Source organism: Salmo salar, chromosome ssa28 (genome assembly GCF_905237065.1).
Source record: "Salmo salar chromosome ssa28, Ssal_v3.1, whole genome shotgun sequence".
Lineage (NCBI taxonomy): Eukaryota > Metazoa > Chordata > Actinopteri > Salmoniformes > Salmonidae > Salmo > Salmo salar.
The window spans coordinates 7,177,729-7,205,103 of NC_059469.1; the positions used below are offsets into that span (position 1 = coordinate 7,177,729).

A 27,375-nucleotide genomic window follows, 5' to 3' on the forward strand; every position below is an offset into this window, starting at 1 on the left:
AAAACACATCATACACTATCATATCATATAGTAAATCATAATACATTCTATACAATAACCTTCATTACGTTGATACAGAACAGTCTCAATTCGCCAGGGCATGGACTCTGCAAGGTGTCGAAAGCGTTCCACAGTGATACTGGCCCATGTTGACTCCAATGCTTCCCACAGTTGTGTCAAGTTGACTGGATGTCTTTTGGGTGGTGGACCATTCTTGATACACATGGGAAACTGTTGGGTGTGAAAAACACAGCAGCGTTGCAGTTCTTGACACAAACTGGTGCTCCTGGCACCTACTACCATACCCCATTCAAAGGCACTAAAATCTTTTGTCTTGCTTTTTCATCCTCTGAATGGCACACACACAAAAATCCATGTCTCAATTGTCTCAAGACTTAAAAATCATTCTTAAACCTGTCTCCTCCCCTTCAATCCACTGTTTGAAGTGGATTTAAGAAGGGGCAACAATATGGGATCATAGTTTTCATGTCATGGAAAGCACAGGTCTTCTTAATGTTTTGTACACAGTGTAAAACATGGGTGGCATATTATTTAATGTGGATGTTTAATATTCTTATTGTTATTCAAAAGGATTTATTTAGCCAAGAATCAGTTTTGCATTGCAGTGATTTCCAGACAGGCAAGTGTTGAGTCAATCTACAGGTCTACTGAACCCCCAACGCTGACCTGTGGCAGAAACTGGGTCACTTTCTTGTGTAGGCTCCTGTAACTAAAATCTCAGAAACTCAGGTAAGAATTCTTCTATTATATATTTTTTCAAACAGCTGTGACAAGAAGCAACGCCAGAATCGACTCCAATGTATCTCTTTCTGTGATCGACACACAAAGCCGAATGTTTTGATACAGTGTAGCAGGAGAACGTTTTCTGTCTGCCCGCCCCAACCACCACAGATCCAAATGAAATTATTAGGCTGCATATTAAAAAGTAAAACAGAATGACACACTAATAGAACTGGCATTGCGGTGGGTCCAATAGGGAAGTAAATGAAAATACATCTATTTTAGCGTCATACCCAAGACTTGAGGCTGTAGTCGCTGCCAAAGGTGCTTCAACAAAGTACTGAGTAAAGGGTCTGAATACTTATTTAAATATATTTCCGTTTTTTATTTTTAATACATTCACAAAAATGTATGAAAATCTGTTTTTGCTTTGTCATTATGGGGTATTGTGTGTAGATTTGAGGGGGAAAAAACTATTTAATACATTTTAGAATGAGGCTGTAACTTAAAATGTGGAAAAGGTCTAGGGGTCTGAATACTTTACGAAGGCACTGTGAAGTGAAGACGGGCTCAAACTGAATAACACGTTGTTCGGAGGTAAATCTCAGGTATTTTCAGAGTGCTGGCAGAATGGGGATATGGAAGTATGCGTCTTTCAGGTCCACTGTACTGACCTTTTTCTAGCTGGAAAGGTGGTGCTCGAGGAAACAGTGTTGTGCTAGCGAGTTAGTCCCATCAGGACAGAGGCTCTCTGCATGATGTGGTGCATAGGGGGCGCGGCCTGCATATGGTGCACCTCTGCCTCTTTGGGGATGCTGCGCTCCACCTCTTTGGTAGGGCCATGATTGTCTGTTCCTCCACTCCTGAGCAGGTACAGTGTGAGTCTTTAAAAAACATTTTTTTTTACCTCTTTTTCGTGGTATCAGTTACAGTTTTGTCTCATCGCTGCAACTCCCGTATGGACTCTGGAGAGGTGAAGGTCGAGAGCCTTGCGTCCTCCGAAACGCAACCAAGCCGCACTGCTTCTTCACACAATGCCCACTTAACCCGGAAGCCAGCCGCACCAATGTGTCAGAAGAAACTCTGTACACCTGGCGACCGTGTCAGCGTGCACTGCGCCCAGACTGCCACAGGAGTCACTAGTGCGCGATGGGACAAGGACGTCCCTGCTGGCCAAACCCTCCCCTAAACCGGACGACACTGGGCCAATTGTGTGCCGCCTCATGGGTCTCCTGGTCGTGGCCGGCTGCGACACAGCCCTGGTCTGTAGTGACGCTGCAGTGCCTTAGACCGCCGCGCCACTCGGGAGGCCCTTCTCTGAAATCTTTGCGATGGCGTACAGGAACCTCAACGTGGTTTAGGGGAGGGTTTGGCCGGCCGGGATGTCTTTGTCCCATCGCACTCTAGCGACTCCTGTGGTGGGCCCGGGCGCATGCACGCCAACACGGTCGCCAGTTGTACGGCGTTTTCTCCGACACATTGGTGCGGCTGGCTTCCGGGTTAAGCGAGCAATGTGTCAAGAAAGAGTGCAGCTTGGTAGGGTTGTGTTTCAGAGGACATGTGGCTTTACGACCTTCACCTCTCCATAGTCCATACGGGAGTAGCAGAGATGGGACAAGACTGTAACTACCAATTGGATATCACAAAAAAGGGGTAAAAATAAATAAATACGATTTCAGAGAATTATATTTTCTGGTTGACCGTCACTGCCAGGAAGGGACTGGACGATGCTAGAGCTGTGGTACAGAGCATCATCAGAGTGCTCATAGTCTGTGTCATAAGAGTGGGAGGCTCGTGGACATTATGTCAGTGCCATCTGATTCCACAACCACGCTCCGTTCAGAGGTAGGGGTTGGGTTTGGTACCAGCGAGGGAAGCCTGGCCAGGATGTGCTCGAGGCCAGACTCATTGGTTGCCATACGACTGTCCAGTTACAATCTCCTTGTATCTCAGTCGAGATTTGTGCCCAATTGAGAATGAGCGATGGCGTTTATTGGGCAGTGACTTGGAGCGTTTGGAATGATCATTGACCTGTGTGGCAGACTCATCTGATGAGAATCCAGAGGCACCACCCCAAAGCTCACAAGTCAAGAATTCAATGCTCTTGGTTAGAATTTCTGACAGTGAGTCCAAGAGCTGCTACCCTGTGCAGCCATTTGAGCATGTTAATTTCCCAAGCCAAGAATGCAAAATGTGTGCTCATCTGAGGCTGGGAGTTGTTTTTCACACTGTTGCTTTTCACATTGTTGACATTGGTGGAACATCAGCCTGTGTATAGCACTGAATCAGTGTGCAATGAACAGATTTTCACATGAAAGAAGTCTGTTCCAAGAAAAAGAATAATGACCCCAAAAAATATTTTTGTTCAGGTGTATGCGTTGATTGCTCTCGGTATCGGCTTCAGATCCTTTGAGAGAAAGTTATATTTACCGTTGGCTCCAACCAGTCGTGCTTGGGGGTCGAGACTCCCACCTAAATATGTATCAAGGTCCGGGTTCAAAACTCCCACTTATATGAAGCCATCTGACTGGCACAGTCAAGCGTGGACTGTCTCTGTCAAGCAAGGACCGGTAGCCTACATCACTGCTGAGCTCCTTGATCACAGCAATACTCCAAGTGAGGGAGTGGTAATGCTGGATCAACGGGCTGGTGTGGCAGTCAAGCGGGGACTGGCACGACACCGCGGGTCAACAAGCGCCAACAATAGGTACAACAAGCTAACTAGCTATGGTTGCTATGTATGGCTAACTTAGCTAGCTATGAGCGAAATTCTGAGGTAATAGGATAGACTCGATGCTAACTAGCTAGCCAACATGCAAGGATGGAAATGCTAGACAAAAAGCAAAAGCGTTAGCTAGTATGGGCAGGCACAATAATGAGAGAAGTGGGGAGATTGTAGATTAGATAACAAATAAACTACTTCAGCACCTCCGAGTCGTTGAAAAATCCGTAATTCTGTACGAAAGTGATCTAAAGACTATTAATAGCAGTCTCGTAATGTAAAACACAAATGTGAGAGTGAAGAAAAGGCTGTAGGTCACGTCACACTGCCTTTTGCAGTGACGGGTCACGTGGGTTCAGTAAGGGTGTGGCGAAACAGTAAACATATTGTGGCAAAGAAGGGGGTCGAGTGATAAATGGCAGATATGTGAGGGCAGAACTAATAAACGGGCTCTGCCCGATCACAAAATGGCCGACTGCCAAAACTACAATTCCCAGAAGCAAGGGGAACCCTCAGAAGGTGGAGCCGACCCACAGATAAAAGGTCAAGAAAAACCAGGAAGAGAGAGAGAGGGCGGGAAGGATCTATGAACCATAGAGAAAGAGACAATCTACATTGGCTGGATTTACCGTGTACGAGCTGGACTGTTTTGGACTTACCTGTTGGCGTTTAGACCTGGACCTACCGAGAACCAGATTTGTGTACCGAACCCTGCTAGCCTTTACCTTACCTGCGGCCTGGGTGGACCAGGACAGTGAAACAAACACACAGGTACTGTCATGTTCGAAATAACTTTCATTCTGGGCTGACTTTGGTGACAGTTTCCCACTTAATTTGTGACAAATGCTCCTAACTTTGAAGAGGTTTGCCACATGTGGTGGAGAATGTGGGCAGTAGATTAACCATACCGCTGGTTAGGTAGGAAAAAAGAAAAAAAAAAGTTTAGTTAGCACTCCAAAGGGGAGTCAGGTTTTTTTTGGGCTTTGTTTGGTTAGGACAGTTTTTTCAGGAAAATGAGTATGGAGGGAGCCATACAGGCCCTGTTACAAACGGCGGCCGCCCAACAAGAGGCAACTAGAGCTCAACAAATAGCTCATCAGGATGCAATGCGAATGTATCAGGACACGTTACAGGTCCAGCACCGCACCAACCAGCTGCTCAGAGAAGAGCAAGAGAGAAACACCCGGGAGTTAAGAGAAGGCCTAAAGGTGCTAGCGGACCAAATTGGGGCTCAGTTACCAGCTGTAAATACCCAAAGGTGGGCCAATCATTTTCTTCAAAAAATGACAGCGCAGGATGATGTGGAAGCATATCTTACCACCTTCGAAAGGACGGCAGAGAGGGAGAAGTGGCCGAAAGAAGAATGGGCAGGGCTTCTGGCACCATACCTGGCAGGGGACGCTCAAAAAGCATATTTCAACCTGGAGTTGAAGGATGCATAGGATTACGATAAACTAAAGGAAGAGATTCTGACTAGACTGGGAGTGACCGATACCGTGAGGGCACACCACTTCCACCAGGGGTCCTACAGACCGGGACAACCCCCCCGAACACAGATGTTCGACTTGATTCACCTGGCACGGAAATGGTTGCGACCGGAGACCCGTTCATCCGCCGAGGTCGTCGAGACCATCGTACTCAACCAGTTTCAGCGAGGTCTACCCCAAGAAGTGCGACGATGGGTTGGCCAGAACGATGTACTTTCCGCCGACCATCTCGTGGGCCTGGTTGAACGGTATTGTACGGCAGAAACAGCTGAGCAGGCGCAGGAGGAAAGATTCCCATTCCCCAGGCCTGGGCGAACCAGCGGACAGGGTAAGACTGTCCCAACAGGTAGAGGGGGAGGAGAGCAGCGTGGGGCCATGAGGAAAGAATCAGAATCGGGCCGAGACACTAAGGGAAAAAACGGAAACCGGGACTGGGGGTCGAGGAGGTCTCCCCCCCGAAACCCTATTATCTGTTACAATTGTAATTAACCAGGACATATTGCAGCCTACTGCCCTATTAAAGAAGAGCCAATGCAATGTAACCTCGGTGAAAAAGATGAGATATGGTATGCATGTCCCGTGGTAACCACTGTACTTGAAAGATCAAGAAACAAACATATGTGCAGGGTGAAGGTTGAAGGGAAAGAGGTTGAAGCACTACTGGATTCCGGCAGTATGCTAACCCTGGTCGTTGCAAACCTAGTGCCGACGCATAAACTGGATACAAGTCAGGATATCAGTGTTACGTGCATTCATGGGGATACCCGTCTGTACCCCACAGCCTTAGTGAGCATACAAACAGAGGACGGTCTGCTGGATTATGAGGTCGGCGTGGTCCCAAAGATGCCATATGATGTAATATTGGGTAGATACTTTCCTAACTTTGCGAAGTTAGGCCAAAAGAATGGCATATTTGAGAAGCCAACAACCCTGACCAAGCAGGAAGAAGCATGGGGCCTTCAACCAAGGCCAAGAAAAGAGGTCTCCCAGGAGCCAACCTCACAGGTACTAGTAGGGGAGGATGAGGATGAAGTGGCAAACCTCGTTGATAATGAACAGCCCAGTACTAGTGGGGCTGGGGTCGATCTGAATCCAGAGGATGACTATCTAGAACCAGCAGATCTGGCAGGGTCCATGACTAATTTTGGGACGGCCCAACACCAGGATCCAACCCTGCAGCAAGCCAGAGCAGACGTGCAGGTCGTAGATGGTACTCCCATAAATGACAGGATGATGCCTAATAGTTTTCCCCACTTCATCATGAAAAATGGTTTGGTGTACAGAGTCACAAAAATAGGGGTTGATGTGGTGGAACAGTTGTTGGTCCCCACCCGGTACAGGAAGACAGTACTGGATCTAGCTCATGGGCACATTCTGGGTGGACACCTTGGTATCGATAAAACACGAGACCGGATTGTAAGGAGGTTTTACTGGCCAGGAATTCAGGCTGAAGTGGCTCGGCATTGTGGAGAGTGCCCGGAGTGCCAGGTAACAGCTCCCCGACCAGCGTTTAGAAGCCCGTTAGTGCCACTCCCCATAATCGAAACGCCATTTGAGAGGATAGCGATGGATATAGTGGGCCCACTACCCAAATCTGCCAGAGGGCACCAATACATTCTGGTCATTCTAGATTATGCCACTCGCTACCCAGAAGCCATTCCCCTTCGGACAATGGCTTCCAAAAATATCGCCAAGGAACTACTGCTATTGTTCACCAGGGTCGGGGTCCCAAAGGAGATCCTTACTGACCAGGGGACCCCCTTTATGTCCCGCCTTATGGCGGACCTTTGTAAATTGTGGCAGGTGAAACAGTTGAGGACATCGGTTTACCATCCACAGACGGACGGGCTGGTTGAGAGATTCAACCGGACCCTGAAGTCAATGCTCAGGAAGGTAATCGACAAGGATGGGAAAAACTGGGATTGCATGTTGCCATATCTGATGTTTGCCATTAGAGAGGTTCCTCAAGGCTCGCTGGGGTTTTCTCCCTTCGAGCTGGTATATGGGAGGCACCCCCGGGGAATCTTAGACATCGCCCGGGAAACCTGGGAACACCAATCCACCCCGTATACTAGTGTCATAGAGCACGTCACGGCAATGCAAAACAGGATAGCCACAGTCATGCACATCGTCAGAGAGCACATGAGACAAGCACAAGAGCACCAGCGGCACACTTATAACCGGCAGGCTACCTTGAGGGAATTTCAACCGGGAGATAAGGTGTTAGTGCTGATCCCCACGGTAGAGTGCAAACTACTAGCCACATGGAAAGGACCATATGAAGTACTGGAGAGAATAGGAGAAGTTAATTATCGGATCCGACAGCCTGGTCGACGGCCCCAGGAACAGATATATCACATAAACCTGTTAAAAGCATGGAGAGAGAGAGAAACACTAATGGTCACGTACCCCACACACACTCAGGAGACAGCCGAAGTAAATATTTCACCTACTTTGTCCCCAGCACAAATACAGGAAGTAAAGACCCTGATCCAGAAAAACAGAGATGTGTTTTCAGAGGTACCCGGCCGAACTGAGGTTACAGCTCATGATATCGTTTCCCTACCAGGGAGAAAAGTGAGCATGAGGCCATATCGGGTACCTGAGGCTCGACAGGCAGTGATTAGAGCAGAGACGGAGAAAATGTTGACAGCTGGAGTGATCGAAGAGTCACATAGTGAGTGGTCTAGCCCAATTGTGATGGTCTCCAAGCCCGATGGGTCTTTGCGGTTCTGTAACAACTTTCGGAAGGTAAATGAAATCTCCAAGTTTGATGCCTACCCCATGCCCAGAGTAGACAAACTACTGGAGAAAATTGGTAAAGCTTGGTACATTACGACCCTGGACCTGACAAAAGGGTACTGGCAAATTCCTCTGACCCCCAGGGCCAAAGAAAAGACAGCCTTTGCAACCCCTGATGGTTTGTTTCAATACACCGTCATGCCATTCGGCCTACACGGGGCCCCAGCCACCTTTCAACGGCTCATGGACAAGGTCCTAAAACCGCACCAAGCATACGCCGCAGCTTATTTAGATGACGTGGGGATCTACAGCCCAGATTGGGAATCCCACTTACCCCGGGTACAGGCAGTGTTAGACGCCCTTAGAAAGGCAGGGCTCACAGCGAACCCTGCCAAGTGTTATGTGGGGTTAGAGGAAACTGAGTATCTGGGATACACAGTGGGAAGAGGATTAATCAAACCCCTACGTAAGAAGGTGGAGGCAATTAGAGAATGGCCGAAACCAGTAAATAAGAAGCAGGTTCGAGCCTTCCTAGGGCTGACCGGGTACTACCGGAAGTTCATCCCAAGTTATGCCACAGTGGCCGCCCCACTCACCGACATGACTAGAGCCAGAGGGCCAAACATGGTCAAGTGGGATGAAAGGGCCACCAAAGCATTTAGGACATTACAGGAGGCCCTCTGCTGTAATCCAGTGCTGGTGGTACCAGACTTTGAGAGAGAGTTTGTGGTTCAGACGGATGCTTCAGAGGTCGGCTTGGGAGCAGTGCTGTCCCAAGAGGTAGAAGGGGTGGAACACCCCATCCTGTTTTTAAGCAGGAAGCTGGAACCACGGGAAACCAACTACTCAGTTGTTGCGAAAGAGGCGCTGGCAGTAAAGTGGGCTCTGGAAAGCCTGAAATACTACCTGCTGGGGCGTCACTTCACCCTCATCAGTGACCATGCACCACTCACCTGGATGCATAGGGCTAAAGAGAAGAACGCTCGGGTGATGCGGTGGTTTTTGAGTCTCCAACCGTTTCACTTTGACTTGAAACACAGAGCAGGAAAGGAAATGGGAAATGTGGATGGGTTATCCCGCATGCACGCATATTTTGCTGCGGTAGCCCGACCTAGGGGGTCGGATCTAGGGGGGAGATGTGTGGCAAAGAAGGGGGTCGAGTGATAAATGGCAGATATGTGAGGGCAGAACTAATAAACGGGCTCTGCCCGATCACAAAATGGCCGACTGCCAAAACTACAATTCCCAGAAGCAAGGGGAACCCTCAGAAGGTGGAGCCGACCCACAGATAAAAGGTCAAGAAAAACCAGGAAGCGAGAGAGAGGGTGGGAAGGATCTATGAACCATAGAGAAAGAGACAATCTACATTGGCTGGATTTACCGTGTACGAGCTGGACTGTTTTGGACTTACCTGTTGGCGTTTAGACCTGGACCTACCGAGAACCAGATTTGTGTACCGAACCCTGCTAGCCTTGACCTTACCTGCGGCCTGGGTGGACCAGGACAGTGAAACAAACACACAGGTACTGTCATGTTCGAAATAACTTTCATTCTGGGCTGACTTTGGTGACAGTTTCCCACTTAATTTGTGACAAACGCTCCTAACTTTGAAGAGGTTTGCCACAATATTTAATATTAATCTCAATCGCATCGCGTGAAGGGGAAGGAGTTCCCATAGGTAATTTGCTGATCCGTTGCAAAATCAAAAGAAAACCATGTAATCAGAGAACCCATGAATGGCATTTGATGCCATTTACAAATAACCACTGTCGTGGAACATTTGAACCATATGACATAATTTACTGATTTTGAAATGGGTTGCTAAATTTGCATTTGATACAAAAGCAAATATGTCAATCAAGGCATTTACTTTAATCTGAAATATTTCACAAACAAATCAAATGACAATGTAGAAAATAATTAAATAAAGTAACTCAGGTAAGGTAACCCCAAATTAAAAGCTTATTGTTCAAAATGTATATTTTGTTCACAATGCAGTCCAATAATGTTTGAGTCCATATTTAAAAAAGGCAAACTTTGGAGTAAATGTTTATGAAAATGAGTGCAACTATAAAATCAGCCCACACAAAATGACTCATATAGAGCAAACATTTTTTACAAACACAAACAATTACAAAGAGTTTTCCAGCAAGGAAACCCAACCAACTGCATCTATCCAGTGGCAGACATTATATTCTACTCATTGTTTCTTTCTGCTTTTGGAAAATGCATACTGTATGAAAACACAAAAAGGCACCTGAAAAATCTGCAATATAATATAAATCAATATGAAACCGTGAAACAGCATAAATATAAAGCTCTCCCTCCTCTAAAAAGAGTGAATTCAATTAAGACCCTGGATGACCCTAGAAAACAAAGCAAGCATCATGATAACTTGTGCTAAAGTGACACCTGAAAGAAAAGGAGCCCAGTAAAAGCTATCTGTAAAACTTGTTACTTCTAAAAAGATTCCATAAAGAAAAAAATTAAAAAAGGAACTGGTTCAGACAAAACCATTAAAACCCCCTCTCTTGCATGACACAGAAGTTTGAGTCTTCAAACCCTTGTATAGAGAGAGCCCTCCACTTTCACATGCTCACAGCTCACAGTTTCTGTTGGGTCTGGACGGCTCGCACTCCTTCTCGAAATTGCAGCCGTGCAGCAGCTCTCTGTAGGTCTCTCTGACCGTACTGTACAGTGGAGCCTGGTGGTTTATATCGGGGAATTTCAGAGGTGTCTCGTTGAGTAGGAACTGCAGCCGGAGGCCTTCGCTGCAGTCATACAGCACAAAGACCAAGTTGGCTGCGTAAGGCACGATGCGGCTGGTGCGGAAGGTGCGGCCATGTTGCAGGTCAAAGTTGTCAGCGGTCAGGGGCGTCTCGTCTCTGAAAAAGCCCATGAGGGCCAACAGGGGCAGCAGGGTCTCGGCATGGCCCACCTGGATGGTCACAGCCTCAGATACATGCCCAAACCTGAACAGGAAAAAAAAGGGGACATAATCCACAATTCAAAAATCATGATAATAACCAGCCACACTTACTTTGTTATTACAGTGTTATAACTACTAAGGGAAGTGCTGTGAAATGCATCAGAGGGAAAAACAAAGGATAAACGATCAATTGCCATGTAGCAGTTTACTTCAATGACTTTCCCCATTGTAGAGAGCCCATTTTTAAAACGGGTACAAAAACAGGAAGTGGTGGATATACCCTCAGGGACCCAATAGTTTTTCAATAACAAGCAAGGAGAGTGACTTGATAACAATGATTGGCCTATTTAAGCACTTGTGTATGATCATGGTAGTCAAAATGACTGTGGACTAACTTTACAACCAACTCACCTGATCTCATGAGCAACCTTATCAAGGCGATTGAACAGGTCATGAAAAAGAGTGCAACTGGACTTGCGGTTGATGTCATGACCATAACCCCTCTTCCAGTACTGTTTCAGGTCATTTTTGTACTCCAGCACCTGAAAAAGCACAGGTGATTGTGTTAATGAAAATGTGAAAGATCGGTTTGAACTGTATGACTGAACTGGGTTCTTCATTGTTTATGAGGCAGAGGCAATAGCTCCCCCGCTGTGAACATACTTGGGCGTCAGTCTCATGAAACAGGTTGCACCAGGGGGAGTTCAAAGATTTGATGGCAAACTCGTATGAGCACAGGAAGAATGCAGCCTCCACCAGATCTGGTGAGAAAAAAGGGAGAATTATTGAATGAATTCAACTGGCATAAGAGGATTGCAAGTTTCAATCGTAATATTATGAACTCCCTCAACTACACAATGTGGCTACGATTTGGAACCAAGCAACAAGTCCAGTTGCACATCTATCACTCCACTGTTAATTTGCTAAATTGTAATTACTTCGCTACTATGGCCTATTTATTGCCTTACCTCCTTATGCCAGTTGCACACACTGTATATAGACTTTCTATTGTGTTATTGACTGTACATTTGTTTATTCCTTGTGTAACTCTGCTGTTGTTTGTGTCGCTTTGCTTTATCTTGGCCAGGTCGCAGTTGTAAATGAGAACTTGTTCTCAACTGGCCGACCTGGTGAAATAAAAAAAATAAAAAAACCTGGTGTGATGTGATTGTATGGAACTTGCAGTTGGTCAGCCATCTTCATCTGCACTATTTTCATCTCTGCTGAGGCCTTGAAGAGGTGGACCTCTTCGAGGGCCGTTTTGTTGTTCTCCACATCGTCAACAAATTTTTTGCACTGGTCAAAGAATCTCATCAACTCATCATTGATTTCGTGGCTGGGTCCAACTTCTGTAACAAGACAAAAAGAGAATACAATAAGTCCAAACATTGTATATTAGTGTTGCTGATCTCACCCCCACCAGACTGTACTAATGGTGATCAGCAGTGCTTAATTTGTAAATCGGGAGGTCCCGGAACACATAGTGAGTGTGAGAGAGGGGGGAGTTATGCGGGGGACTCTGAGGTACCGGATTACATTGAGAGAATGTTTCAAACCCAATGTAGCAGCGCAGCAGACAGAGCAAACATATAGCAGGCTACTGTTATATGGTGGTGAATGGACAGCACTCGCCAAGGTGCTGATTCATTCAAAGCATTTTATGGCCACATACTTGAGTATAGCTGCAGGGCTTCCCCAAGTCCGAATTTCTTATAGCCTAATTTTGGAGACATCAATGTACAGCAACATTTTTTGACGTCACTGTAGAACACCCGCCATATGCATACGCACACATACTCAACTGTGGGGCTTACACGACCCGAATTTCATATAATTTTCAAGACATCAATGTAGCAGTAGAACAAATATCACAATATCAGAATATAACTTCATATAAAATAAATCAATGTATGCTACAGCAGAACACATGAGAATATATAGGCCTCCTGCCTTTGTGATAAAATTAAGCACATACTCATATTAACTTCACAGTACAGAACAAGTTTGTAAAGGAATAATTTTTTTCCTACCTTAGTTTTCAAAACCTCCCACAATGATTCTCCCTATGTCAAGTCCATTTAACTACTGACAATCAACTTCTTGCTCAAAGCCATGAGCTGTGACGTTTAGACTCCTCTGGCTGTAGTGTTGATTTTTTATCTTTTTGAGTGTTAACTATCACCTGGGTGTCCTCTTTAGCCTTGTCTACAAGGCTTGCTGCCACCAAATAATGCCCCATGGGTCGGGCATGTTCAAAAACCTTTTTCTGAGGCAGAGGATCTTACGGTACATTCCACCCACTCTTTTGCTAGTTTAATCCCTCTAGTCATTTCTAGGACCAAGCTCCCACAACCTTTTTGCATGTTGTACAGCCCAACTTTGAATTCCGCATGACAAGCAAGGGGTTATACTTTTGCGTGTTCTTGAACTACAAATTGCACCTGCTCCGAGCACTTTGTCAGTGGATGCACTGCAGGATTAGCAGCGCTGCTAGCTAAGGCATTGCCATCAGGAACAGTTTGCCCCTCACACCTCTCCTCCGGCACTGACAGTCCTCTGGCTGGTTCTGGGTTCGAGTCACCATCTTTCTCTAGATTTTTGGGCTTGAAAAATGTCCTCAAACTCGATTTGCCTTTTCTTATCCATTTTTAAAAAATGTGCCTTTCCCACGTTTCAAATTCAGACTAGCCTAGGCTACGTGACGTGATTACGTAGGGAACTCTTCACTAGCTGACCACCACTACCAAGACCTGTGTGAAGACCAGTTACTTACCCTACCGGCCCTCCCCATAACCTCTATGTACAAATAAGAGAGCAGAGCTGTGTTTGAATACCCATACTAACATAATATGTAGTATATACTCATTAAGTATGTAGTATACAGTATAAGTAAATTTGAGTATACTGTAAACGAACGGTATCCTTTCAGTTAAGTGTACTTACGCTCCGCCTGTCTACTGGAAGTTGATGCTGTTGCAATGCAACTTCTTGCCAGCATGTTAGCATAACAAATTACTAGCTAGACATCTTACGACTTCATTAACAATGTCCATTGAGAACGAACAACGACTATACCACTTAGCTAAGCATGACGTGAATAATCAAGTCCATAAACGTTGGGTAGTTAAATAGCATATAGTTAATAAACTGTCAATAAACTGTTGATTTATTAGTAGCCAAGTAACGTTAGGTAGCTAGCTAACATACCGATACATACAAGCAACTGCTGTAATGATATGCTATGCGGTTCGTAAGGCTAGCGTAGCAAAACAAATTGTCAGCCAACATCACGTGTAACGTAACTTATTTGAAAAGTAATTACTTTTTTTTATTACATTGCTCAACATTTATCATTATTAGTTAACTAATGAACTTTTTGTACTTATATTTGTATCCGCTCTCGTCAGACTTCGGCTGCATATTTTCCACCATTTTCTTAAAATCTGAAATTGTTGTTAAGCTATGCTCATTTCTGAAGAATTGCATTATGGGCCCTAAAAGCACAGAAAGTGTCCACTGTTGTATACTTCAAATTTTGGCGACTGTAGTAAGACATCCAGGAACTTTTGGCATACTAACTTTATACAATGGGTGGGTCTAATTCTGAATGCTGATTGGTTATAACCGCATTCCAGATAGTGTCTATTCCACAAGTTACCACCTGCTATGACATAAATGCCTATTTACTCTGTTCCATCTGCCTCATCAGCCCAGCCAGGCAATTTATAAACATAACTATAAAAAGCATCTAGATATTCTCACATTTCTTTTAGACTAACATTTACAGGGGCCTAACAACACCTTTGCCAATATATCCACCAAACACCAGCTTCTCGGGCATTATTACTTAATGACCAATAAGCATACTACATACTAAAAGTACGTCACAAATAGTAGTTTTCGAACACAGCTCAGGTCTATGGCGCCGACAGACAGGGCAGCTCTGCTTCTAGCTCCTAAGCAACTTTTAAGTATTTGTTTTTTTGTGTGTGTATTATTTCTCACAAGCATCCGCAATTACGTCTGCTACATATGCGTATGTGACCAATACAATTAGATTTAGTATGGATCAGTGTGGCAGGACAGGATGAATACGCTGAAGGATCACCGCGCTTTTACATTACCGTCTTTCTGGGAGCGGGAGGAGAAAAAAAAGCACTGGTGATCAGTGTGAGTGACTGAGTGTGATACCCCCAAGCCTATTGATAATTCACAGAATAAGAAAACGACTAAACTAGCTTTACTCTACAAACTCACCTGTTACTTTCCAAAGGTTGAGTAGGCCTTCTTGGAAAGCGACAATGCTGTCCACGCATCTGTGTTTGGAGCTAGTGATGAAACGGATACGATGGCTCCTGAGGTTTTCCTCTGACATCAAAGATGGAAAGAATGTTGCCAACCTGACAGCCAGATGCCTATGGTCATCTCGCCCCTTTTCCACAAGCTTGCCATCCATGTCTTCAGTGTACCACATTTCCCACTTGGTTTTTATTTCAGTCAGCCATTTATCGGTGTTCATTGCGTCGTTTAGAACAAGGTCGTAAAGCCGTTGCATCCTTTTGATATTTTTGGTCGTTGGATATCGTGTTCCATGCCGAATTATTGCGGTCACATGAATAGCAGTGCAATCGGTACATCCCGGTTTTAAAAGGGATTTGTTTACCGAGAGGATGTCATTAATGAGATAAGGGTTTACTTCCTCATATCTGCCTTTAGTTCCGAAATAATTTGCAATCGCAGGTATGCTTGAATTAACGTTAGCGTTTGCAACTGAGCAGTATGAAAACCGGGTCAAAGCTAGACTAAATGTCGTGAAGAACAACGTTTGTTTAGATAACGCAGATGTCATTTCGTCAAATTAGTTGAGGTAGAAGCAATTGATACTTACAAATTACTAAACTAAGTTAGCTAGTACATTGCCGTCTGCTTTGTTTGTTTCGCTGCGAACTTTGAACTTGGCAACAACAACAAAAATGGAGCTCCACCAGCCGGCCAACCGTATTATATCTCTGCGTTTTCGTGTAGCAAGGGACCCACACTAAACTGCATGACTTAGTTATAATCGGTGTAGAAATTGGACAGAATAAAACAAACCGTGTTCAGGGCTGTGGGATATCAAAATCAATCAAATATCCCAAACGCAGATAGAAACCAAATGATGTTAAATCCACTGAGTCTCAGAAAAATACCACTTCTCCCCACCAGAGGGCGACTGACACAATAAAATGTTTATCACAGTGCTTTTTATGTGCCTGAGCATGAGACACATTTTCTCTTATATCCCAAGATTTGCGAAATTCCAGGATTGTATAGTTCCTTAGCTATTCATCAGCGGAGCAGTAAGAAAATGACAAAAGTAAAATTAGTAAAATTGCTGAAGGGATTTCAGGTGCCTTGCACATTCCATCTTTCGGAGGCAAGGACTTTCCTATTGGACGCCATACACGCGATTTCTTGGTCTGTTTGACTGCTCAGTTGCAAGCTAAATTCCAAATGTTTCCAAATCTGTATTGCGTGCAGATGGCTTCGTTAATAGATGGTATAATGTTTAAGTACATTTACTGTCTATTTGAATATGCTAGCATTATGCAGGAGCCTGTTGCTATCCATAGCTCATTAGAAATATCGCAGGTGTACTTGATAGAGAGGACACCTTTCATCAATCACTCCTTACCTTCATTTTCTAGGCAAAAAAATCCCCGGTGCAGGTGTGTGCATTTCCAGAGATAAATTGCACAGGGTGCAGTGAAAATTTCTAATGGAAAAATACACTTCTTTATTGTTCTTGTTTATAAAGAATGAATCATGCAATGATATGCATATCACATGAGATATATATTATTTAATAGTAAATGTGTATAGTGTAGCCCTAGATATACATGACTTGCATTGACTTCACATTTTTTTTAATTCAAAACTTGTTTTTAAGAAAAACCTTTTAACTGCCTAGAGTGGAAATATTTATGGCCTATTCTACGGCGTATGGGAATTGGTGAACAATTAATATCCATGATTTAAGTCCTTTTATGTAATTTTACATCTTAAAGTTAGTGTGGAAGAGGTGAATTTTTTGTTGTTGTTGTCTATCAACAATGACAAGCCACCAGGGTCTGACAATTTGGATGGAAAATTTTACCTTGGACCTTGTTCAAATGGACACAGCATCGGTAGGTCAGGTAGGCTGTTGTTCTGTACTTGGTAGGTTTAGGCCTAACCATATAGATTTTTTTCTTTCTCTTGGTGGTTAATCCCAGTTTGAATGGGCAAATGATACCTGCATATGTAAACGGCCTATTGTATTTCTATTGTGCCAATAACACTTACCATTGGGTCTCTTAGGCTTGACTGATGGATAAACACAAGACCTGCATGACAGTGAAGGTTGAACTCGATGTCCCTGGTTGGGTACAGACTAACTGTAAATAGAGGTGGTGTCTGTGTCTGGCAGAAGTTCCCGTTGTGTTCCTGCGTTATTCACGGGCCTCATTAGGAAAACCTCAGTGCCACTTTGAGAGAGAAGTTATAAGTTGTGGTAATTTATCCCTGTGTTGGATTGAGTAGACTGCACTCATGGGCGAAGGAGTTTCTCATTACCTGTGGCTGTTATGCAATTAGTTTTTCTCAATGATAATGCCTTCTTAGAGACTGGCTGAAAGGCAATGCCTTTGTTTGGTAGGTAGGCTACTATGCTTTGAAATGTATACATCCACCACAGGCTGGTTTGTCTTTCAGATGGAGATAGAGATTCATGCATTCATTGAATTTAATTTCACGGTCAGTCAAAGGCCAAAGCACACACTGCTGTGTTGTAGGCATCTAGATTGTTTGTCATGACCAAATGAGCACTGATTAATTAGCTTGGCTGTTTAAGATAGAGGTCACACTTTTGGGCTTTAGATTTTGCAATCGTTAAGTTTTGCCCTGGCTCATCTAGCTGATATTTAACTGCTTTTGTTGCTGATGAAGCACTGGTTAGTGCAAATAGGGGGAATGGACTGAGAGAATTCCTGAAACACACATTTTGTGTCTGTTGGTAGTTATCCCTATGAATCACACTACCAGGAGCTGTCCTGGTTGACCCACAAAACAAATGTATTTGTAAAGTGGATGGAAATAAGTTGATCTTGGTCCAGTTGAGTCATTGTTTTCATTTCCATCTGTGCAACAGTAGTGCCTAAAGCACCACGGTTTGTCGAAGAAATTAAGGGAAGTTTGAATTCACCCATTTGTATTGCAATAATGTCATGACTCATTTGTGGCCTGAAACCAGGGGTCAAGATTGAGACAAGTGTGGACCGAAGTCGAGACAAGTTTGAACTAATCTCTATAATATATAAACAACTTTTGGAAAGCTCATATGCTAAGCTAGCCATTAAAAAGGTGTGGTCCACAGATCGAATTGAATCTGAACAACCCTTTAACTAGAACAGAGTATGGAAAAATATGACCTTGGCATCCTGAAATCCAATCCATCAATTTATACATTTGAAGTTTGTTCACAGACTATATTTTATAGTCTGTGAACAAGGAAACATTTTACGATGAAATTGGCCCTAACTCCCAACTGTTCACTGTGACCCCTAAATCAGATAGGCGCATTCCTCCATATGATGTGTGAGTGACCTTCAGTTAAATGCTTCTGGGGAAAAATTATGAAATTTCATGTATGTGCATGTATGCAAATATTCAATGCTTTGCATCTATTACGTTAACTATGATAGCTCTTGAATCCTTGAATCTCTCAATCAGAGACTATTACTGGCAGGCAGCACTGCCGCAAAAAAAACGATGTTGTCTCTTAGATAGCAATCATCTCACTCTCCCAATTCGCCAGTGGATACAGTTACTATTAGAAGTTTTAACATTAGAATTTTCGAACAATTGAGGCATGGACAAATATACTTAACTCTGTAAAGCATATCAGTTAAGCCCAACACATACAAATAAACAATTCATAAAGCCCAACACATATATACAAACAATATACAGTATATGTACTTTACAGTGCCTTCAGAAAGTATTCACACCCCTTTTTCCACATTTTATTGTGTTACCGACTGAATTTAAAATGGATGAAGTTTAGATTTTTGTCACTGGCCTACACACAATACCCCATAATGTCAGTGGAATTATGTTTTTTTAAATGTTTAGATATTAATTAAAAATTAAAAGCTGAAGTGTCTTGAGTAAATAAGTATTCAACCCCTTTGTTGTGGCAAGGCAAAATAAGTTCAGGAGTAAAAATGTGCTTAACAAGTCACATAGTAAGTTGCATGGACTCACTCTGTGTGCAATAATAGTGTTTAACATGTTTTTTTAATGACTACCTCATCTCTGTACCCCACGCATACAATTATCTCTAAGGTCCCTCAGTCGAGCAGTGAATTTCAAACATAGATTCAACCACAACCTCCCTGGTCTTTTTCTGGATAAAGACATTTTGGCTGGGTTGGGGGAATGGGATGGGAGGTTGGGGGTGCAGGCCCATTTATTTTTTATATATTGAATTTACTACCAATTAACCTGTATTTCTTACTGTTTTTCATTTATTTTGAGTGGCAGCCTACTGGTACATGTTTTATAAACGTATAATGTGAAATGGATAATGCCCCCCCCAACAAAAAAAATAACAAAACAAACAAAAATGTTGTAAAAAAAAAAGTGTGTCCCGAAGTCAAGCTTTGTTGTTCGCTTACAAAGAAATGTCTGTGTGAAGTGCACGGGCAGCTTTCCATACTGTCTGAAAAGTATGCAATGGTCCTCCACCGTTCAACTGGAAAGACCACTGCAGAGATAGGCAACTTTTTTTTTTTTATCTCACAGCATACTTCATTCCCAATCCCAACGTTAGTAATGTACTGTATCAGAGAGCAGATCATTTGTAGACCTTGTGTAGTTGCATAATGATTTTTACGGTTGCTCCATTTCTCTCCTTTAATATCTTCTCTGCGAAGAACATTGTCAATAATTATTTCTAGGTATTAGCCTATCTGTTCCGAAGTGTTAATGGGTTTAGATCCTCTACATCTGTCTCATACTTTTAAGGGGATGTGTCATATTCAAGTTCTTTAAAAGCCAGTGTTTTGGTGCATCAGCGCCACTGCTGAATGGTCCAAACCAGTCAACAACCTTTTGGCCTGAGCTATGGTTCTTCTCGCTCCAGCGTGGTTGCGGTGGTGTTATCAGATCAGTGGGGAATGAAGTTATCATCAAGCGATAAATGATGCCAGCTGATCACCAGACCTAGACCGTACAACCCCATGTCCCCTGTTCTAATCCTTTCCTGCCGCCTCTCCTTCGACGTGGCTTTACTAAAGCCGGGTCGTGTGGCTGTCTGACAGCAATGAGGTGATGCTGTGGCCAAATTTAGAGGAATGGCCCCACGTTGTCTTTCGTGAGTAAAAGAGGTCACAGGTCAGGTATGAGGGTAATTGAAGAGGGGCAGTTTCTTGATGAAAAGCTGAGTTTTTCAATTGCCGCAAAAGGGTCTATTGCTCCTGTCTCAATGATCTTAGTATGTCTAATGGCTATTAGATTGAGTTGAGTCACCAGAAGCTGCAGTGAAATAAAATAATAGACACCACAGTGGAAACTTCTCATCACATTTCGAGGAGGAAATGACTCATTCTCTAAAGTAACGTGCTGTCTCTTTGTGGACTCTGTAGTCTGACTTTTTCCTCCAAAAATGATTTGGGCCAAGTGAGTAAATGTCACCTGTTTAGGTGGCTAGAGGCAAATGCTTTGAATGCACATAGGCCTATTTCCATTGAATGTGAATAGAGAGGAGGGTTGAAATGTACATCTAAAGCTACGTGTCATATCGCTTTGTTTCTTGGTCTTCTGATTGTTTTCCTACTTCATTCTTACAAAGCAGATGCTTATTACACATTCAGAAAGTATTCACATCCACTGACCTTTTCCACATTTTTTTTGTGTTATAGCCTGAAGGAAAAAGGAAACCGCACACTGCTCTTGATATTATCACTGATATTTAATAAGCTTTACGTATCGGCCTCACCGCCTTCGTCAGAGCTTTTGTGAATTTTCTGAAAACAGCACCTCTATGTAGACCTAGCCCCAATAAGTGCTACCAAACATAACAATATGCATTTCACAAACACTACAAAAGTGTATAAATAAGACGCATTAAACACGTCCATAAAACCACAATGAGGACATAGCAAGTTATCATTGGGTACATCGTACGAAAAACAGAGTAATCTTAAATAAGCACGTAATTCATGTTCAAATTCACAACATAACATACATAGGCATTTCATCATTAAGTCCTTTAGGAAATAATGTCTGGAGGGTGAAAATCCAAAAACACTCTCTTTTGCTCAGAGTATTATTAATATCACCTCCCCTGTCTGATATCTTGACTTTCTTTATGCCACGAAATCTAAAGGTAGAAATCTCATGTTTTAGGTCATTAAAATGGACTGCGACTGGATAATCCCTGTCGTTTCGCCTGATTGAGCTTTTATGTTCACTAATTCTCTGTTTGAGAGAGCGGGAGGTCTTACCGACATAGCAGAGCCCACATGGGCATTTAATAATGTAAATAACATGGGTGGTGGAACACGTAATGGTATCATTTATTTGAAACCGTTTTCCTGTGTGGGGGTGGCAGGAATATTCACACTTCATCATATTGTTGCACTGTGCGCATCCTCTGCATTTATAGCTACCATTTGGTAGAGGGCGTAAAAGAGCCTGGCTGATTTTCTTTTGTGGCTGGCAGTTGGCATGAACCAATTTATCGCGTAAATTGCGACCTCTCCTATACACAATAAGTGATGGATTTTTAAATTCAGCCGGCAAAGCTGGGTGCGATGATAAAATATGCCGGTGTTTCTTGACCGCATCTCCCACTTTTCGCGAATTCAAACTATATGTGGTTGTGAACATTACGGAGTGTTCTTTTGCTTTAGCGGGTCTTTTTTTGTAACAATTCATCTCGTGTTTTTCCCAATGCCAAATTAAGAGCTTCATCCACACATTGTGGCGAATAGCCGCTTCTTAGAAACCTAATGCGCATCTCCGCTGCTTTTGCTAGATAATGCTCTGTGGAGTGGCATATATGGCGCAGTCTGAAAAACTGGCTTCTTGGAAGTCCTCGTTTTAATGGCTCAGGATGAAAGCTGTCCCCCTGTAATAGACTGGTTCTGTCCGTTTCTTTTCTATACAGAGTTGTAAACAGGGTTCCATTTGATTTCTCAATCCACATATCGAGGTAATGACCGCGTTGAGTGTCACATTCAATGGTGAATTTGAGATTGGGGTCAATGTCATTGAGTAGTGCCATACAATCTGACAGCTCTTGTTCAATTCCTTCCCATATGCAAAAAAAATTCGTCAATATATCGATACCACTTCAGGATTTTATTCAAAAATGGGTTTTCGTTTTCATTATTGACAAAACGTTCTTCAAATAGACCCACATAAAGGTTAGCGTAGCTCGGAGCGAATGTGGAGCCCATCGATGTTCCATTCGTTTGGAGGTAGTATTCATCATCAAACCTAAAATAGTTATACGTCAAAACATATTCTGCCAGCTCTAGAATAAAGTTTGTTGGTGTATATTCATTAGTATCTCTGTCTCCCAAATAGTGAGCTAGTGCTGCCAGCCCCTCCACATGGGGAATGCTGGTATATAGACTCTCCACATCTAATGTGACCAAAATACAGTCTTCTGTTAAACCCGTTATTGGTGAGATCTTGTTTATGAAGTCTAGAGTCTTTTACATATGATGGCAATGCTTGCACATGAGTTTTAATAACACAGTCTACAAAGTACTACAACGGCTCTAGCATTGAGCCTATTCCTGCAACCACTGGTCTGCCTGGATAATTGCCTTTGTTTTTCAACAGGACAATAACCCAACACACCTCCAGGCTGTGTAAGGGCTATTTGACCAAGAAGGAGAGTGATGGAGTGCTGCATCAGATGACCTGGCCTCCACAATCACCTGACCTCAACCCAATTGAGATGGTTTGGGATGAGTTGGACCGCAGAGTGAAGGAAAAGCAGCCAGCAAGTGCTCAGCATATGTAGGAACTCCTTCAACACTGTTGGAAAAGTATTCTAGGTGAAGCTGGTTGAGAGAATGCCAAGAGTGTGCAAAGCTGTCAACAAGGCAAAGGGTGGCTACTTAGAAAAATCTCAAATTAAAATTATTTTGAGTTGTTTAACACTTTTTTGGTTGTGTCCATTATCTTATCTACATACTTTATATCTGGTTTTAGTTGTTAAAAGTTTACACTGAACTGTTTTTTTTGTTTGGACATAGGTAACTTGAGAAAAAAACTACAACACTTAGGATGGTGACTGTTCAGCAAAAACACCCTAGTCCGCAGTGGATGGGCAGGACTCGCTGAAGTGCTCTGCTTAGCCTTGCAGGCCATCACAGCCAGGGGAAATTCAGGGGAGTGAGGGATTAACATTTTCTGGCTGGTGAGGACAGAGCTTTTTCTCAGAGCTGTTTTTGCAGCGCCTCAGATAGAGATGGTGTGTGGGGGGAAAAAAGACCATGGCAGGCAGAGCAAACCCTGGATATCACAAGTAGTGTTTTTATTACACACACACATACACACACCTGTTTTAGTACGAAGGATGGATTCTCCACTGATTTTCCACTCTGTCATCAATAGTTGTCTGGCCATGTGAGGTTACTGAGAATACTCTGTATGCAATACACATGTTCAGTGTTTTTATTATGGTTTGAAGAGACCTGAATAGGAAATAAACTGACGTTTGTAGGGGGTAGTACTTTAACTTTGTTCTGAGGCTAGTTTTTAGTTTTATGGGTCAGACGCACTGAGAAATCTGACTGCCGATAGGTAGGCTACTTTGCACCTCTGCCCAGTGCCGGCAGTAAACGTTTTGTTGTTCACACAGAACAGTTTAACCTCTGATTCATTTAAATACTCCAGGCCACAAGGTGGCAGTAGATTTTCTTTTGGCTTGTGCCTACTGTAGCTAATGTAAGCTAACTAGGAAGCTGTGCTAAGGTTGTTGCTAGCTAGCTAGATACTAACCAGATGGCCACAACTAGATAACTAGCAACATAATTACATCACAATGGATTTGTTTTTGAATGAAGCAACTGCATGTCACCTGTCAAGAGTCGTGGAGTAGCTAGCTACCCACTGGGCACACACTGGTTGAATCAATGTTGTTTCTACGTCATTTTAATGAAATGACGTTGAACCAACGTGCAATTGATGTTGAATTGACTTCTGTGCCCAGTGGGTAGCTATGTTGTCCTAAATGGCGACGCTAACCGTTTTGCTAACGATAGCTAGCAAGCAAACTGAACCTAACTCTGATTGTCTCAAAAGTTCTCGGCCACTGATGAGCATTGCGATTCTACAAGTAGAAACTACAGGTTTGTCGGTACCAGGTCGGTTCACAGCAGGGCGTATTTTGTTCTAGCAAGAGAAGGAACGGCCTCTTACTGTGCTAAGTACCTATCGGCAGTCAGATTTCTCAGTGTGTCTGTACCATTAGGCTTAGGCTTCCTGTAACGACTGATTCATCATATGACGCAATCAGTGCTCCTCATGTGATTTTTGACTGTTATCTTGAATGATGTTGTGAAACTACTTGACCGTGTTAAATCTTTTAGATGTTCAATATAGACTGTGGCTCAGATTGATACTGTAATCACTAAATTGCAAGAATTAGCCTCCTAGATATCCCAAATCAATCACTCTTGCCTCACATAACTATTCAACAAGGGGTGTGACTTCGTTCTTTGATATCCTCATTTGTTGTACGGTCAAATGCACTGGCCTATGAGACCTACAGGGTTGAAGACTTAAAATCTGTCAATGGATGACAGAACACTTGGGCCACCCCTAATGTCTTCCCTGTGGCTCAGTTGGTAGAGCATGGTGTTTGCAATGCCAGCATGGTGTCCAATTCCAGGGTTGTGAGTTCGATTCCCATGGTGGGCCAGTACAAAATAAATAAAAAATGCACGAAATTGAAATGTATGCATTCACTACTGTAAGTCGCTCTGGATAAGAGTGTCTGCTAAATGACTAAAATGTATTAAAAAGTAAAATGTTTAGAAAGATAACTACTTTCCCTGTTGTAGGCCTATATGTTATTACTGATTTCAATGGTGGTGGACATCGCTAAGTCGGACTCTTTTGGCATTCCGGTTTCTTTCCCACGGTTCCTCTCTGTGGCTCTGTCATTCACACTGATTTGAGAGCACTTCTACGTTGTGGCACGTACAATTTTGAATAGGCCACGTCATGGTCACAATAGGCCCACAATTTATATTCTGCTTTATAATGACGTTCTAAATTAGACTCATTTTGTTGATTCATGCTCTTGACTACTCTTCTTCCCGGGGGACTTAAGAGCTCCGATGTTCGGTCTGAACGTGAACACTCATTGCTTGTGGTACGCCTTTGGAAACATGAGTAAGGTATCTATCATATCAGCGAGGGGGGGGGGGGGTCTCTGTTTAAAAGTTGACAGTGTTTTTATATACTTTTATTTCATTTTGGATCCTGCGTCTCTGTTTGGCTTAATTGCTGTGAGCACTGCTATCTGTCCCGGGATCCTGCCAGATTCCGCATAGGGGGAGAGACACTAAAGCCCATCTTTACTAATGCTGCAGAAATGTGCTTTAAAGCAGTATCCAAATCCATAGGATGTAGTGATCACAATATAATAGCCATATCTAGGAAAACCAAAGTTCCAAAGACTTGGCCTAATATAGTGTATAAGAGGTCATACAATACTTGTTGTAGTGATTCATATGTTGATGTAAAGAATATTTGCTGGTGTGTAATGAGGAGCAACCATACGCTGCACTTGGCACATTTATGAAATTGCTTATTCCAGTTATTAGTAAGCATGCACCCATTAATGAAATGACTGTAAAAACTGAAATCCCCGTGGATTGATGAGGAATTGAAAAATGGTATGGTTGAGAGGAATGAGGCAAAAGGTATGGCAAGTAAGTCTGGCAGCCCAAGTGATTGGCAAACGTACTGCAAATTAAGAAATCATGTGACTAAACTAAATAAAAATAAAAACCAGCTATACTATGAAACAAAGATGAATGATAGTAAAAAGCTTCGGGGCATCTTAAATGTCATTTTTGGGAAAAAAGCCAACTCGGCTCCATCAATCATTGAATCAGATGGCTCATTCATCACAAAGCCCACTGATATTGCCAACTAGTTCAATGACTTTTTCATTGGCAAGATGAGCAAACTTAGGGATGACATTCAAGCAACAAACGCTGACACTACACATCCAAGTATTTCGGACCAAATTATGAAAGACGAGCATTGTAATTTGGAATTCCATAAAGTCAGTGTGGAAGAGATAAAAAAAATGGTGTTGTCTATCAACAATGACAATCTGGATGGAAAATTACTGAGGATAATAGCAGACGATATTGCCACTCCTATTTGCCACATCTTCAATTTAAGCCTACTAGAAAGTGTAGGCCTGGAGGGAAGCAAAAGTAATTCCGCTACCTAACAATAGTAAAGTCCCCTTTACTGACTCAAATAGCTGACCAATCAGCCTGTTACCAACCCTAAGTAAACTTCTGGAATAAATTGTGTTTGACCAGATACAATGCTATTTCACAGTAAACAAATTGACAACAGACTTTCAGCACACTTATAGGGAAGGACACTCAACAAGGACAGCCTTACACAAATTATTGGCTGAGAGAAATTGATGATATAATGATTGTGGGGGCTATCTTGTTAGACTTCAGTGCAGCTTTTGACATTATTGATCATAGTCTGCTGCTGGAAAAACGTATGTGTTATGGCTTTACACCCCCTGCTATAATGTGTATAAAGAGTTACTTGTGTAACAGAACACAGAGGGTGTTCTTTAATGGAAGCCTCTCAAACATAATCCAGGTAGAATCAGGAATTCCCCAGGGTAGCTGTTTAGGCCCCTTGCTTTTTTCAATCTTTACTAACGACATGCCACTGGCTTTGAGTAAAGCCAGAGTGTCTATGTATGCGGATGACTTGACACTATACAGCTACTACAGCGACTGAAATGACTGCAACACTTAACAAAGAGTTGCAGATATTTTCAAGTTGGGTGGCAAGGAATAAGTTAGCCCTAAATATTTCTAAAACTATAAGCATTGTATTTGGGACAAATCATTCACTAAACCCTAAACCTCAACTAAATATTGTAATAAATAATGTGGAAATTGAGCATGTTGAAATGACTAAACTGCTTGGAGTAGCCCTGGATTGTAAACTCTCATGGCAAAACATATTGAAACAACAGTAGCTAAGATGGGGAGAAGTATGTCCATAATAAAGCGCTGCTCTGCCTTCTTAACAACACTATCAACAAGGCAGGTCCTACATGCAAGAAATGTTTTATCATACCTGTGGTATACAGTCTGATATACCACAGCTGTCAGCCAATCAGCATTTAGGGCTCGAACCACCCAGTTTATAATAAAGTATATATTAGGCTATCAATGAGTATGGCTAAGCTATTCTTCATAGTGCCAGTGAATTGACGTTGAAAATTGCCAAATGCATCAGTTTAATTAGGACTAAATGTGCAATAAAAAAGTATTGTTTATAGCTTATTTAATGAAACCCCAAGGATAGTGGGAGTGAACTTGGGGAGAATCGAGAATGAGGTGGGGGCGGGAACTGCAGCAACGCTATGAGCTGGTGGCTGGGGTACCGCGGGCGTTATAGTAGCCGATCAGGGGCGCCAGCCAATTGTCAAA

At 43.0% G+C, this 27,375-nt stretch overlaps 1 protein-coding gene across 1 annotated transcript; it reads right to left on the reverse strand.

The window, feature by feature from the left end:
- Positions 1-9,545: 9,545 nt before the first annotated feature.
- Positions 9,546-15,792, reverse strand: LOC106589393 (multiple inositol polyphosphate phosphatase 1). Its single transcript, XM_014179302.2, has 5 exons — positions 14,879-15,792; positions 11,776-11,970; positions 11,285-11,382; positions 11,033-11,163; positions 9,546-10,664 (listed from the first exon to the last, which is right to left on the reverse strand). The coding sequence occupies exons 1-5, from the start codon at positions 15,468-15,470 to the stop codon at positions 10,289-10,291; spliced, it is 1,392 nt and encodes a 463-aa protein (XP_014034777.1). The 5' UTR covers positions 15,471-15,792; the 3' UTR covers positions 9,546-10,288.
- Between the last annotated feature and the right edge of the window lie 11,583 nt (positions 15,793-27,375).

Excerpts from the sequence above, each read along its gene's own strand:
- LOC106589393 (XM_014179302.2), bottom strand. The coding sequence starts at position 15,470 with ATGACATCTGCGTTATCTAAACAAACGTTGTTCTTCACGACATTTAGT. Across the intron at positions 11,971-14,878 it reads CAACCTTTGGAAAGTAACAG|AAGTTGGACCCAGCCACGAA; the intron begins GTGAGTTTGTAG and ends GTCTTGTTACAG. Across the intron at positions 11,164-11,284 it reads TTCATGAGACTGACGCCCAA|GTGCTGGAGTACAAAAATGA; the intron begins GTATGTTCACAG and ends GTGCTTTTTCAG.